Here is a 14964-nt window from a genome sequence, read left to right as displayed (position 1 = left end):
TACACAAAAACTGAACTCAAAATGTATTAAAGACTTGAATGTAAGACCTGAAACCATAAGATCTCTAAAAGAAAACATAAGCTCTATGCTCCTTGACATTGGTCTTGGCAATGATTGTTTGAATCTGACACCAAAAGCAAAAGGAACAAAAGCAAAAATAAACAAGTGAGATGGTATCAAACAAAAAAGCTTCTGCACAGCAAAGGAAACCATCAACAAAACAAAAAGGCAAACCCACTAAATGAGAGAAATAATTGCAAATCATATATCTGATAAGGGGCTAAAACAAACTATCATACAACTCAGAAGCAAAAAGCCAAACAATCCAATTAAAAAATGGACAGAAGATATGAATAGACATTTTTCCAATGAAGACATACAGGTGGAAAACAGACACATGAAAAGATGCTCAACATCACTAATCATCAGGGAAATGCAAAATCAAAACCACAATGAGATATCACTCCATACCTGTTAGAATTGCTATTATCAAAAAGATAAGAAACACGTGTTGGTGATGATGTGGAGAAAAGGGAACACTTGTGCACTGTTCGTGGGAATACAAATTGGTGCAACCACTACAGAAAACAGTATAGAGGTTCCTCAAAAAAATTAAAAATAGAACTACCATATGATCCAGCAATTCCACTTCTGGGTATTTATCCAATGAAAACAAAAATACTAATTTGAAAAGATATATGCACCCGTGTTCATTGCAGCATTATTTACAATAGTCAAGATATGGAAACAACCTAAGTGTCCAAGGATGGATTCAAAAATTGTGGCATATATATACAGTGGCATATCATTCAGCTATAAAAAAAAAGAATGAAATCTTGCCATTTTCAACAACATGGACGGACCTCGAGGGCATTATACTAAGTGAAATTAGTCAGACAAAAACAAATACAATATGATCTCTTTTATATGTGGACTCTAATAACAAAACAAAACAAAACCCAAAAACCAAGCTGAGAGATACAGAGAACAGATTGGTGGTTGCAAGAGGCGGGGGGTGGATGTGGGAGAAATGGGTGAACTGGGTTTGTTTTGTTTGTTTGTTTGTTTGTTTAGTTTAAATAAATTGAATAAAAAATTCCCAAATCCAGGCCTGTGGGACAGAAGCATCAGTGTTTTGAAGTTCCCCAGTGACTCCAATGTGTAGACAAATCTGGAAACCACTGTGCTACTGTTAAATGAATTCCATGGGCTGTGTTGCCCCTGAAATATGATTCACAAATTACTGAAATATTACTTGAAATAAGACTGACAGTGGGAGGAGGTGTACGGCAGATAATCATCTTTCTCAGAAAAGAAAAATTTTCCAGGCTCTCTCCCAGTCAAGGCAAACCACACTCTCTTCGGGTGTTATTTCCAAATGGTTCTTCCTAGAAGCAGCTAGGCTTAGAAGAGGCTAGGTTTGACTTTTAGCCATCCCTTCACTGTTCCCTCCTTTCTTCAAAGCCTGACACAAGGTAGAAATTCAATAAATGCCAAATGAATGAATGGATGGGATTGTGCTTTCACCAACCTATATTCTGAGGCCTGAGAGCAGGGAAAAGCTATTAAAATTTATTTAAAGAGTAGGCCATTGGGCCAGTACAGGAGAGTTTAGCTTTGGAGCAATCAAATTTAAAATCTGTATCTTCCATCCTTAATAGGTAAGTGAAAAGCAGGAAAGCTTCCAATGATATACAGGTATACATAGTCCTACTTGTGTTAAAACATCAAAAGCCTACTCACCTCTCCTGAGACCCACCTCTCCACAATCCAGCACAATGCCCTGGCTGTTAAATGTTTTGACCATCACCACTGGGTAAGAATTCAGCTATGTATCATTAGTGGGAAACAAAAATGCCTACACCCATGAATGATGAAAATCTTGGCAAACTGGAGCACAGTCTCCTTTCCAAGAGGCACTATTGCTTACCTCAATCAGAACCCAGTTTGCCAGACATTCCTATTACTCAAAAGAAGCTGGAATTCTGATACTATGTAAAATCTTCCACTTTAGAAATGTCACCTCAAATTTTAAAAGAAAAAAGAAAGCCCTATTGGCCAAACAAAACACAACTGTAGACTTAATCCGGCACCACTTTAATCTCTACCACTGTTGTAGGGAGAACTCTTAAAAAGGATTGCAATAGTGTTACCGAGTCCAAGCACACGCTGCTCCCTGTGCAAAAGGCCAATGAATTGAGAGTAGAGGTGTTGGAGCAAGGAATAGCGACTTTATTCAGAAAGCCAGCAGAGGGTGCTTCCCTGGTGGCGCAGTGGTTAAGAATCCACCTGCCAATGCAGGGAACACGGGTTCAAGCCCTGGTCCGGAAGATTCCCCCATGCTGCAGAGCAACTAAGCCCGTGCTCCACAACTACTGAGCCTGCACTCTAGAGCTGCGAGCCACAACAACTGAACCTGCATGCCACAACTACTGAACCCTGCGTTCTGCAACTACTGAAGCCCACATGCCTAGAGCCCATGCTCCGCAACAAGAGAAGCCACCGCAATGAGAAGCCCACGCACTGCAACGAAGAGTAGCCCCCACTCGCCACAACTAGAGAAAGCCCACGTGCAGCAACGAAGACCCAACAAGGCCAAAAATAATAAATAAAAATAAATTAAAAAGAAAAAAGGCAGCAGACTGAGAAGATGGTGGACTAGTGTCCCAAAGAACCATCTTACCAGAGTTAGAATTCAGGTTTCATTTATACTAAAAGGGGCGAGGGGTGTGGCTGGTTGTTGCAAACTTCTTGGTGCTGGAATCCTTTGTCCTTGTAGGTGTCCAGTAGGTCTGGTCTAAATGTTTCTATAAACCTCCAACAAGACAAATGTTCTTCTCTGTTCTGCAACTTTTTATTTCTATATGAATAAGAGTGATATAGCTTTAAAGGTCAGAGTCTTGAGAATGGGCAATCCTGTATGTTTCAGGCTATAGGCGACATTCTTTTACAAAAGGTGCAGAGCCAGCATGACAAAAGCACAGGCAACAAACAGAAGACAAAAGTTAGAGCTAAAGGAAGATTCAATATGGAGTCAGGTTTGTTTTTCTCTGTTACAGTAGGTATTGGAGAACCAACACATCAGGAGAGAAAATGGTAAAAGTAATTGCAGTAAATTCTACAATTTTCTGGCTTCCAATTCAAACAACTTAGAGATTGTTCCCTTAACTTCCCTGAATTCATTCTTGGTCTCTTTTCTCTAACACTGAAAATCTTGGCTCCTAACATCAGTTAGCATAATTACTTGTTTTCTTTGTCGTATTTTACATAAAATAGTTTCAGAATAATGCTATGCTATGTTAACAAATAATCTACTAAATTTTGCAGTTTCATTTGTTCTTAGAATTTGTTCCACAGTGATGTACAGTCTGGGCTGTACATTTTACAAAAAGTTTGTGGTACAGGCCCCTAAGTGGAAAGTGAAGAGCTTCCCCCAAATTGTTCTGGTGTTTACAATGACAGCCCGAAGAACAAGGGAGCAAAATGCATTTTGCTAGGAGCCTTGAAAGGCAATTTTGCGGTCTGTCCCCAGGACAGGGAACAGCACTGGGAGGACTTGGGCTGCGCTATGGAGGTTGCTTGCTGCCCTTGCTAATCTCTTAAGAGACTCCTTTTTTAAGGAGATCTGGGGCTGTCTGCCAACTTTCCCATCTTCCCTCTCTCCTTGAAAAAAGCTGGAAATGTGCGTTTTCTGAAGCACAGGCCTGGACGTACAGACTTAGATGATCATTTGCGAAAATTTGAATGTGGGAGTAGATGGAATTGCCTACTAGGAAGAGTGTAGCATGAGTGGGTGCAGGATCCCTGGGAATACAGACCTTTAGGGACAGAAGGAGTGAGAAATCTCAGAGAGGCAGGGGAATCAGTGCGAGCACAGAGCCAAGTAGGGAGAAGAGGTTCTTACATCTGACGGAGGGGAGACTGTGTTCTCCCAAAGGTCGCTCCGGGGGCAGTGAGTTCCCCCAGCCCAGTAGGGACCCCAGTCCCTAAACTGGCATGTGCCACGTGCAGGGATGCCCAGCAAGGAGCAAGATGGCCTGACCTGGAAGAAGTCACTTATGCAAGGAAGTTGGGTCTGGACTTCGGAGGAGAATGCATCCCTGCGGGGGACTGAACGGACTAGCAGGGTAAAGGATGAGGCCCGCGCTCCGCACTGGGGTAGGATTTCCGGTGGGGGCCGCGCCTCCCGCCCTTCCGGTTTAGTGCCTTGGCGCTCTCTCGGAGATTGCAGACACCTCCACTTCCACCGCCAACTGCAAAGAAAAGTAGGGGCGGCTGGTCTCTGCCCGAAGCCTTAGGTTCCCGCCCGCACCGGGCGGGGCCTCCTCCTACTCCCACCGCGGCCCCTCCCACCGCGGCCGCCCCACCCCGCCCCCTGCCGGGTCTTGGGAAGCGGCTCCAGATTGCCGAGGTAGGAGGCATGGAGGGCTGCGTCGGCGAGGTGGGCGGCCTGGGGCGCGCCTTGTGCGTGCTGACCGGGGCTTCCCGCGGCTTCGGACGGACGCTGGCCCAGCTCCTGGCCCCGCTGCTGTCGCCCGGCTCCGTGCTGGTCCTAAGCGCCCGCAGTGACGAGGCGCTGCGGCAGCTGGAGGCCGAGCTGGGCGCCGAGCGGCCCGGCCTGCGCCTCGTGCGGGTGACCGCCGACCTGAGCACCGAGGCCGGCTTGCAGCAGCTGCTCGGTGCCCTGCGCGAGCTCCCCAGGCCCGAAGGCCTGCAGCGAGTGCTGCTTATCAACAATGCCGGTAAGACGCCCGCCGGCGTGTGAGCGCTTGGAATACTGCTTAGCGTCCAGTTATGTTTTCCCTCCCTTTCACCTTCCCCGCCTCTTAGAACTTTAAAGGTGACTCCTAGAAGTCTGAAAAGACGCCTGAGAGCCCTAGTTTCAGCGGGGTGTGGAGGGAGACCTGGTGCTGTCTGGCGCTCGTTCTCTCCCCCTTCTTCCCCCCTTCCCCTTTCAACGCCAAGAACTTTTCTGATCGTCTTGCTCAGCGCTCTCTGGCGGAGGCGTGAGTTAGGGCATGGGGTCTCCCAGCAGAAGTCTCCCACTTCTCCAAATGGCCCCCAGAGTTCCCCCGAACCCCAGCCCCAGAGAAGGGCATGCGCTTTCTCACTTTGAAGCTTCAGGTGAGTGGGTTCACCAGGTATGCCTGTCTGCAGAGCTGGGAAGAGAGAGGCGTCTTCAGAAGCACTAGGGAGACTCCTCCTTTAGGTGTGGATGGGAAGGAGGTGTCTGGATGAGTTTGAAGAGGGCTGGGAGAAGAGAAAACCCCGCCTGCACTGGGTGATTCCTAAGGTCTGTTTTTTCAGGCAGTCTTGGAGATGTGTCCAAACGCTTCGTAGACCTGGCTGACCCAGCTGAAGTGAACAACTACTGGGCTCTGAACTTGACCTCCATGCTCTGCCTGACTTCCAGCATCCTGAAGGCCTTCCCGGACAGTCCTGGCCTCCGTAGGACTGTGGTTAATATCTCGTCCCTCTGTGCTCTGCAGCCCTTCAAGGGCTGGGCACAGTACTGTGCGGGGAAGGCTGCCCGTAACATGATGTTCCAGGTTCTGGCCGCAGAGGAACCTAGTGTGAGGGTGCTGAGCTATGCCCCAGGTAGGTGAAACATTACTGCCATCCCTGTCCCCAGAACCGGCTGGTTACCCTTTGGAGACTGGGCAAGGAGCCTTCTCTGTCTCCTCCAGGAAAGGACCCACAGAATATTTTGTCCTTGAATCATGACCCATCACTCCTTAAGGGAAATATAGGCTGCAAGAAAGTTAGTGCTGGCAGGGGCAGGGAGCTGTAGTTATCAGGTATGGATTGAGAGTGGGCAGCTGCCTGGACCTGAGGGTGGGGCCAGAAAGTCTGAGATGTTAGAGTTTGAGAGATGATTAGGGTTTGAATTCCAGGCCTGTACCTCATTTCTTCATGTGAAATGGGGAAGATGCTACCTGTCTCACAGGGCAGTTTGTAGGACTGAATGAGGTAAAACATGTAAAAGTGATCTCAAACTGTGAAAGGCTATCTAATTGTTAGCATTTGTAATTGTTAGATAGGACTTATCACACTGTATTATCTTTGTATATATATACTTCTCTACTTCTCTCTCTGCATAGGAAAGCCTTGAAGGCAGGCATTATGCACTATTCATCTTTATATCCCCAGCACCTAGTAAAGCACCCCACTGAGCCAGTCTGCAGTGAATGTTAGCTGAATGAAGAGCAGACAGACATTGTTGAATGCTGACCATCCCATGCTGAACTGTGCTGGAACACTGGGGAATGCTGAGATAAATAAGATAGAGCCCCGTCCTCATGGAAGTTAAAGGGTAGGGGATCTTGTGGTACTTGGTCTGGTTTCTCATCATCCTACCATGATGCCACTGTACACCTTTCTTAAGAGTGAGGCTTCTATTTTCGGCTTGAGGTTGCTGGAATTAGAAGCTGGTGACATAGCTGTTGCATGATGTCTGAGCAACTTAGATAGAGATCCAGTAGTCTATTCCCCTTGGAACCCTAGGGGCAAAGAGGTAGATTAACCTGACCAAAGTCCAGATGCAGCATAGCCAGGATCAAACCTTGCCTCCAAGGTCATGATCAGTGCAGTTTCTACTTCCTCATGCTCTCTAGTACCCAGTCCTCCTTCTGTCCCTCCCTAATGTAATACAGTTATTCTTGCAGCTAATATTCAACTCAGCACCCACTCTGAGCTCAGCCTAGGACTCACTCAGTCAACAGAGAGCAAATGGAAACCATAGTCAGGAGCAGAGCAAACTCTAGAGTGCCATGTGACTGGGTTACATTTCAGGGGGCTGCCCTGGACATTGCGAGGAAGTTGACAAGCCCACAACTAATATACTCAATGGTGAAAAGCTAAAAGCTTTTCCTCTAAGATCAGGAGCAAGACAAGGAAGCCATTCTTCCCACTTCTATTCAACATAGTATTGGAAGTCCCAGTCAGAGCAATTAGACAAGAAAAATAAAAGGCATCCAAATTGGAAGGGAAGAGGTAAAACTGTCTCTATTTGCAGATGACATATTATATATAGGAAACCCTAGAGACTTCACCAAAAAATTGTTAGAACTAATAAACAAATTCAGTAAAGTTGCAGGATACAAAACAATGTAAAAACTCAGTTGCATTTCTATACACTAATGATGAAGTATCAGAAAGAGAAATTAACAGTCCCGTTTACAGTTGCATCAAACAGAATAAAATACCTAGGAATAAATTTAACCAAGGAGGTAAAAGACCTGTAAACTGAAAACTATAAGACGTTGATGAAAGAGTTTGAAGAAGGTACAAAATGGAAAGATGCCATGCTCATGGATTGGAAGAATTAATATTGTTAAAATGTCCATATTATCCAACCCAATCTACAGATTTAATGCAATCCCTATCAAATTTCCAATGGCATTTTTCACAGAAATAGAACAAACAATTCTAAAATTTGTATGGAACCTCATTAGCCAAAGCAATCTTGAGAAAGAAGAACAAAGCTCTCTAGCATCACTCTCCTTGATTTCAAACTATATTACAAAGCTACAGTAATCAAAATATTATGGTATTGGCATAAAAAACAGACAATTTACCAGTGAAACTATCTAGTCCTGGTGTCTTGGAGAAGATAATTTGGGGTTGAAATATTAGCTTCATAAACTTAGATGTGCAAATCTCTTCTCAGAGATTTGGGAAGTTCTCAACTATTATTTCTTTAAGCTTTCTGTTCCTTTTTTCTCTCTGGGACTCCATAATACATAGATTGTTTCTTTTAATGGTAATCCTTAGTTCATGTAGTCTTTCTTTACTGTTTTACATTCTTTTTCCTTTTTGCTCCTCTGACTAGATAATTTCAAATGCCCTGTTTTCTGGTTCACTAATTTTTCCTGCTTGGTTGAGTCTGCTGTTGAACTCTATCAAATTCTTCAGTCCAGTCATCGTATTCTTCAACTCTAGATTTTGGTTTGTTTTTTTCAAATGGTTTCTGTTTCTTTGTTGAACTTCTCTTTTTGTTCATGCATTGTTTTCCTAATATCATTTAGGTGTCTGTCCGTGTTTTCTTAGAGTTCACAGAATTTCTTTAAGAGGATTATTCTGAATTCTTTGTCAGGCAGTTCATACATCTCATTTCTTTAGGGTCAGTCATTAGAGTTGTATTAGTTTCCTTCAGTGGTGCCATGTTTCCTTGATTATTCATGATCCTTGTGGCCTTGTGCTGGTGTTTGTACATTTGAGGAAGTAGACGCCTCTTCTAGTCTTTATAGACTGAGTTCAGTAGGCAGAGCCCTTCACCAGTCAACTCTTTTAGTGATTCTGGGTGGGCCATCTGGTGATGTCCGTGGCAGTTTTGCCACTAGAGTCCTAAGGCAGCCTGTTGCTGGGGTGGGTACAAAGCCTGGGTCCACAGTAGTCATCCTGGCACTAGACCAGCTGGGAGTCTGGTTTGAGAGTGCCCACCTGAAGCCTAGGTTCACAGACACTGTGACCTACAGGAGCCATGTAGGGCCACGGGAGTTGGCTAGTGCTGGGGTGTGCCAGAAGCCTGGGTTCGCTGGAGCCTGGTACCGTGGGAACCACCTGAGACCACGGGAGCCAGCTGGTGCTGGAGTGGATCAGGGGCCTGCCTGGCTTCTCAGGGGCCCTCTAGGAGCCTGGAGTTCCAGGAGCTGCCTGGGGCTGTGGGAACTGCCTGCGGCTGCTGGGACCACTGGAGCTGGGTGTCAGGATGAGCTGGAGGCCTGGGTTCATGGGAACCCACAGGGAGCCACCTAGGGCCATGGGAGTTGGCCTGGTGCTGGAGCAGGCTGACTCTGGAGCCCCCAGGGAAGTTGGGTGTTCACTTCACTCTTCTTCTCCCACAGGGACGGTGTCTCTCTCTGCACTTGGCTGCTGGGGCTTGGGGAAGGGGCGATAGGGTAGTGTGAATCTGTAGATTCGGTGGTCTAGAGGGACCATGTTCAGTGGACATTGGAATTTGAGTCTGGAGCTCAGTGGTGACAGTGTGGAGCCTTGGTGATACTGACCATGTGTCAGCCAAGATGAGGTGTTGCCTCTGGCCACACCTGACTCCACCCAACTCCACACATACATCAGGGGCCCCTGCCTCATCTTCTTCTCTTCATCCCCTAGGTCCCCTGGACACAGACATGCAGCAGTTAGCCCGGGAGACCTCTGTGGACCCAGACGTGCGAAAAAGGCTGCAGGAGCTGAAGACAAAAGGGGAACTTGTGGATTGCAGGATATCAGCCCAGAAACTTCTGAATTTGCTGCAAAAGGACAAGTTCAAGTCTGGAGCCCATGTCGATTTCTACAATGAATAAGCCCATGTCCTTGGTTCTTAGGGCTTTCTTCCCCCTCTCAGGCATGCCCAGGAGTCCTGTGCCTCCCCACATCCTGCCACAGTGGCACTGCCAACCCTGCCTTACGCAGATAAGCACTCATGCTTACTGTCCTGCCCTCGGATCCAGCCAGCTGTGAGGGCACCAGGTGGCTGGAGTTCCCAGTTCTCAGGAGTCTGTATCGACCACCTTGAGTTAGGAGTAGGCTTAGGGGAGACAAGTTATGGCTGTTGGTGTTCTCTCTCCCCAGGAATAGAATTTTAAGGATGGGGAAAACAGGACAAGAAGCGAAAACACTGAAAAAAGGAGGATGGGTCTCCTGCCCATGGCAGGAGGGAAGAGTCCATGGGGAAGAGGGGATGAGCTAGGGCCAAATAGGAGGGCCTATGTAGATTCACAGATGGCCTGCAGGGAAGGGAGGACAACGCAAGTCTCAGCCCACAGGGAAGCTCCTTGCTCAGGGTAGCAGGACCTTCAGGTGAACTCTGTGTCCTAATTCTGATGCTTCCTCCCTCCAGAACCTACCATGTATCCACCAGATGGGGGAAAGGGCCCCGAGAGTTCATGTACATGTTAAAGGCAGATACAAATAAAACGTGGATTGTCCTTTATTAATGCCTGCTTTCGATTCTGATACGGGTCCCATGACTAAGTCCCTGGTTTGCTGGACCCAAGGGGTGTTCCTGAAGCAGTTAATCCAAACTTGGGGTGCTGCCCTTATGTCCTGCAGTGTTGTCTTGGGGCTATCTGCCTTTTCTCACTGAGCCCCACTGAGCCCAAGTTCAAACAAAGTTGGCCTAGGTGACTTGCTCAGACACCTGTTCCTCCTTTATCCTTTTGCCTATTCTTACTGCAGTCTTTATTACCCTTTATTACCCTTTCCTCACCCTTGACCTATTCAAAGAGTATCCAGCATTCAGGGCCTGACTCACAGCTACCCCAGCCCTTGGGGAAGGGTGCTTTCCCTGGCTCTCTTGGATTCCCAATTCTGCCCTTTATCCACATGGCAATGCTCTGAGTGGATCCCAGCTCTTAAGGGGGCCTGTTGTGGGCCCTCCTGGTCACGTCCATCTGGCCCACGGTCCCGGTCCTCAGTGGCGTGGACTTAGGACCAAGATGCCTTTGGGGGAGGTGGACAAGATTCTAAGAGGGAGAAGCCCTGAGAAACCAGGGGTGCGACCAAACCCATCCTTCTGCAGATCAGTAGATGTGGGACAGGCTGGGAGCTCCGCAGTGGTGGTGATCTACAGCCAGCCAGCCCGTTGTCCCTGTTCCTTATTTGGGAAGAGAGACCATGGTCCTTGCCAGCCTTCTCAGGACTCAGCCCTGCATCTGATAGCAGGACAGAACTCTCTGTTCCTCCTCACGCACGGCAGAGGGCGCACCGAGGCCATGCCTCCTGGAGAACCAGTGGCAGGGCCTATCTCTGGAGGCAGGCCCTGGGCCAGAGCTGGCAGTGCCCTGCTAGGTTCCCTAGGAGAGAGTGAGAAACTCATGTGCTTTCTTCGTCCAGCAGAGACTTTGCCCTCAGTGGAGTCAAAATCACTGTTCTCAGATCCCCGCTTTGCCACCCAGGGCAAGTTGTTCCCCTTGCTTCAGTTTCCTTATCTGAAAAAAGTAGATTATATTGGTGCCTCCCTCAAAGGGGCATTGTGAGTATTAAATGACGTCATGTTTGTAAATGTTTAGCACAGTGCTGGCATTGCAGTAAGTGCCCATAAATGCTAATTTATTTCTTTTTAGTATTAAGATCCAGATCATCCTGGAGCCCCATTGATAGCCTCATCTCCACATGGCCCAGATGCCCTCCCCCTTGCTGACCTGTGGCAAGAACTCTCACTGCGCCGCCTCTAATCCGGGCCTCAGTGGGACTGGGGTTCAGTGTGGACAGCTGGTCCTGGACTCACCAGACCCTCAGGAAAACGCTTGAGCCTTGGAGTCAAACCCTCAGCCCCACTTCCCTCTGTGTCGGAGATACTGTGGGTCTTGGGCAGGGCCTTATCTCTGGGCTTCAGTTTCCCTAGAACAGATGAGCTCTAAGATTCTTTCCTACAAACCTTTCTCTAAGGTGCTTCAAGTGTGGTCAGGCTGCATCTGCTGGCATCAGATTTGCCTCTGCAGGTGGGGCTGGGCAGCCTGGGCTACCCCTTCTATCTGGTGGCTGTGGGACAGATTTCCCCGCCTGGCCCTTGCTCCCATGGGAGTGTAAGGGTGATGTAAGTAAGCACAGCCCTACTTGATGTCCCGTGGGGTTGACTCCCTCTCCAGAGGGCTGGTTGGCCAGGACTTCCGAGGAGGTAAGGCCAGGACTTCATCAGGAGTACCACATGTCCCCACAAGGTGGCGAGGCCCTCCCACCCCTGACATATCCTCTCTGATCTCAGGGATTTAAGAGCCTTGGAAAAGACCCTAGACCTGTCTCTCTTCTGGACTCTCAGGGGCCCCCAGGGAGCTGGGGAGGCAGAAAGAGCTGGGCTCACTCTCCCCAGCAGGCCTCCCAGGCCTCCTAAGTGATCCATGGGCTCTGGCCACATGGGCTCTGGCCCAGGTCTTGCTCCTTAGCCTGGACTCAGCCTCCCCAGGTCCTGCACCACTGGGGCAGGGAGACATTCCTGCCAGCCACCAGGGACTAGCCATGAGTGTTCTCAGAGTGCACAGCCTGGCCTTGGCCACCACACACAGGAGTGCACGCGAACACACACACAATACGTGCCTGCACGTGCCCAGAGCTCAGCTGCTCGCCGTGCAGGGCCTTGGATTAGCCGAAAGACAAACAAGGTTTCTTTGTCTGTGGCGTGAACGAGCTGGTAGTTTTTCGGTTTTGTGTTTAATATCCCTGAGCTGGAGGCCAGCAGCTGGCCTGTGGGAGCAGGAGAGTGAGGGGAATATTCCAGGCCCACCCCAGGGAGCTCCAGCACCTCTGTCTGTGAGCATGACCAGCTGGGACTGGGCTGGTCAGAAGCTCCCTCCCCACCCCCAATTCCTATCCTTTGTCCCCTGAATAAAATGCAGGCTGGTGCTGGAGTTCACTGTTAGCTGAGGCTGGAGGTGCAGAGATGTTCCTACCTCACCACTCAGGACCACCCCGTGGGGCGGTGCTCCACCCTGCTCTCCCCGTGTCTCACCTCGGAGCTGGGCTCTGGGATACTGCCTTCCGGCCTCCCCTCTCCCAGCCTCTCCCCACAGAACACGGCCCCCTGTGCTGATGCGTGTGCAGTAATTCCCACTCACAGTGCCCAGCCGTGCGCCCTCACCACTGGGGTCCTATGTGGTGACAGGGAGGTGGGCGAAGGGCACTGCCAGTCGCCGGGGTGGGGCCCCCAGAGCAACTCACAGTGATCCGGGGTAGAGGAGCAAAGGGGGGTGGACCTGAAGCCACTAGGCAGCTTGCAGGGACGTTAGCTGAGGATTCACTCTGAGCCTCTGGGACCAGTATGGGGAGGGTCAAAGCATGGCTGGAGAGAGGAGGGAGTGAGCCGTCCCCAATCCCAAGGTCTTCTGCCTGCGGTGCTGGGAGACGGGGCTAATGCTGGACGTTCTCTGGGACTTTTGAAGTAAAGCCCACCTCCCCAGCCCCACCCAGATTATTGTTACTCCCAGCAAGACTCCCCTAGCACCCCGTTTGTCTCCCATTTCACCCATCCCCTCAGCCCTAACTGTCCTTAGTGTGAGCTGGGAGAGCCCTGACCTTTGATTTTCAGGAAGGGGTCAGGAAAAGAAAGGAAGGGAGATGGAAGTTTCCTTTTTCCTTTGGGGGATCCACCTCTCAGGCCCACCCCCAGCTGACTCCATGGGCTCAGATGATTCCTCAGCTGACTGACCTGCAAGCTGTCTAGTGGTCTCTTAGCCGAAGGCCCATGTCCCCCGTCCCCACCCCCAGGGCAAGGGAAGAGAGGGGCCTAGCTCCCACTTTCCAGACCCGGTGCCTCCTCTTGGGGCCACAGGAGTCTGTCTGGCCCATACTCTGGTTCAGGTCTTGGTCCAGCTGCTGCAGAGGTCTTTCCTGCCAGGCCCTGCCCTTCCAAGGCCCAGCTTGACCCTGGGGATCCAAGGCCTCAGGCTCAAGGGGCTGTGTGTATCCCACGGACCTTACCCAGACCTAATCCACTGGGACCTTGTTGAGTGTTTGATGAAAAATGAATGAGAGAGTGAGCAAGTCAGTGCTCTCGTGGCCCACTGCCAGGTGTATAGTGAAGCATTTGAAAGGGCTTGGGTGTGATGACCAGTGCCTGGGAGTCAGGCCCCTGCAGACAAGCCCCCACCCAGCCCAGGCATCCCATGCGGGGGTTCAAGCCACCCTTGGATTGCCCCTTGGAATCCCTAAAGGAAAGCCCGCATGTATGTATTGTGGACATAGGTAGGACTGGCCTGTGTCAGAATCACCCAGCGAGTTAAAAAAAAAATCACTCTCCCATTGTTTCTCCTTTACCGCAGACTCCAATTCAGCGGATCTAGGTATGTCCCCACTTGCGCTACAGCATTACAAAGTGAGCTGTGAAAAGTCATTAATTAATTTAAAAAGTGAGCTGTGAACCTTGCAAACCCAGGTGGTATTGGCAGAGATCAAAGGAACCAGCCCCTCAAAGAAGGGGAAGTTCAAGGGACAGAGTCAGGCTTAAGGGTTGGGGTTAGTCTGAGGTCAGTACTAGTGAGCAACATATGGCCAAGGTCAGGGTCATTGTGAGTCCAGATCTGGGATCAGCACAGGGCCATGGCTAGGCTTAGCTTGTGCTGGGAGTTGGGAATAACAAGAGGGAGATGATAGACAACTTTGGGAAGCAAAAGAGGCCTGCACATAAATGATGAATGGCAGGGTAAGCTGGCTCAGTAGGAGGAGAAGGCCAAGCCTGAAGCCCGTGACCAAGGCGGGGAGGGAGGAACTGCTCTCTCGGCCTCGGATTGGCTCCAGATTCCACCACTCCGTCCCCCTGGGCAGGAGCCCTGCGCCCAGGGCAGCGACAGCTGCATCGTCCTCTGAAACAAAGTGGGCTTTCTCTAAGGGTCTGTCCTTGAGGCCTGTCGGGTGTGGCAGGAAGGGGACCGGGCTAAGTGAGGGAGCGCAGAGGAGGCAGGTCTCCTCTCCGGAGCACCCAGGCCGCATAGCGAGGGTGAAAGACGGAAGCAGAGTGAACAGGACAGTGAGAGAAAGATGGAGAAACACAGGGAGGAAAACACACAGAGACAGAGAGATCTGAAACATAGTGAGGCAGATTTAGATGGAGGGAGAGAGAGCAAGAGAAGCCACACACACCCGGGCGTGTGCTCACGCAGCCGCCCTGAGCCTCGCTGGAAATAATCCCACTCCGACACAGGGCCTCAGCTGCACAGGCGGTGGTGCCGAGCTGTTACCTTGCACATCTGTCAGCTCCAAATGTAGAAGCTGTCACAGGGTTGTGTGTGTGAGTGTGAGAGTGTGTGCATGTGCGTGCGCCTGCTCCTCCCAGAGGATGCTGAGGCCTTCGGAGCTCCCGAGGGCCCGGAGGCTCTCCAGGAAGTCCACACCCAGGGAAGCAGGCCCACTCCCTCCCGGCCTGCAGGGGAGAGGCCCAGCACCAGACTTGGCGTCTGTGGCCCGATTTGGCCTCTTACAGCCGCGTAGCCCTGGGCAGTCGGAGCAGCTGGGTGTCCTCACTTTTCAGGT

The 14964-nt window shown here is 50.0% G+C and overlaps 1 protein-coding gene across 1 annotated transcript; it reads left to right on the top strand.

The window, feature by feature from the left end:
- The first annotated feature begins 4195 nt into the window (after nt 1–4195).
- Nucleotides 4196–9934, top strand: SPR (sepiapterin reductase). Its single transcript, XM_007183991.3, has 3 exons — nt 4196–4742; nt 5308–5598; nt 9115–9934. Exons 1-3 carry the CDS (start codon nt 4421–4423, stop codon nt 9303–9305), a joined length of 804 nt encoding a protein of 267 aa, XP_007184053.2. The 5' UTR covers nt 4196–4420; the 3' UTR covers nt 9306–9934.
- The last annotated feature ends 5030 nt before the right edge of the window (nt 9935–14964 follow it).

This window comes from Balaenoptera acutorostrata, chromosome 12 (assembly GCF_949987535.1).
Source record: "Balaenoptera acutorostrata chromosome 12, mBalAcu1.1, whole genome shotgun sequence".
In the NCBI taxonomy this organism is placed as follows: Eukaryota; Metazoa; Chordata; class Mammalia; order Artiodactyla; family Balaenopteridae; genus Balaenoptera; species Balaenoptera acutorostrata.
Note: the sequence above shows the minus strand (reverse complement) of the source record. Positions and strands in the feature narration are given on the sequence as shown.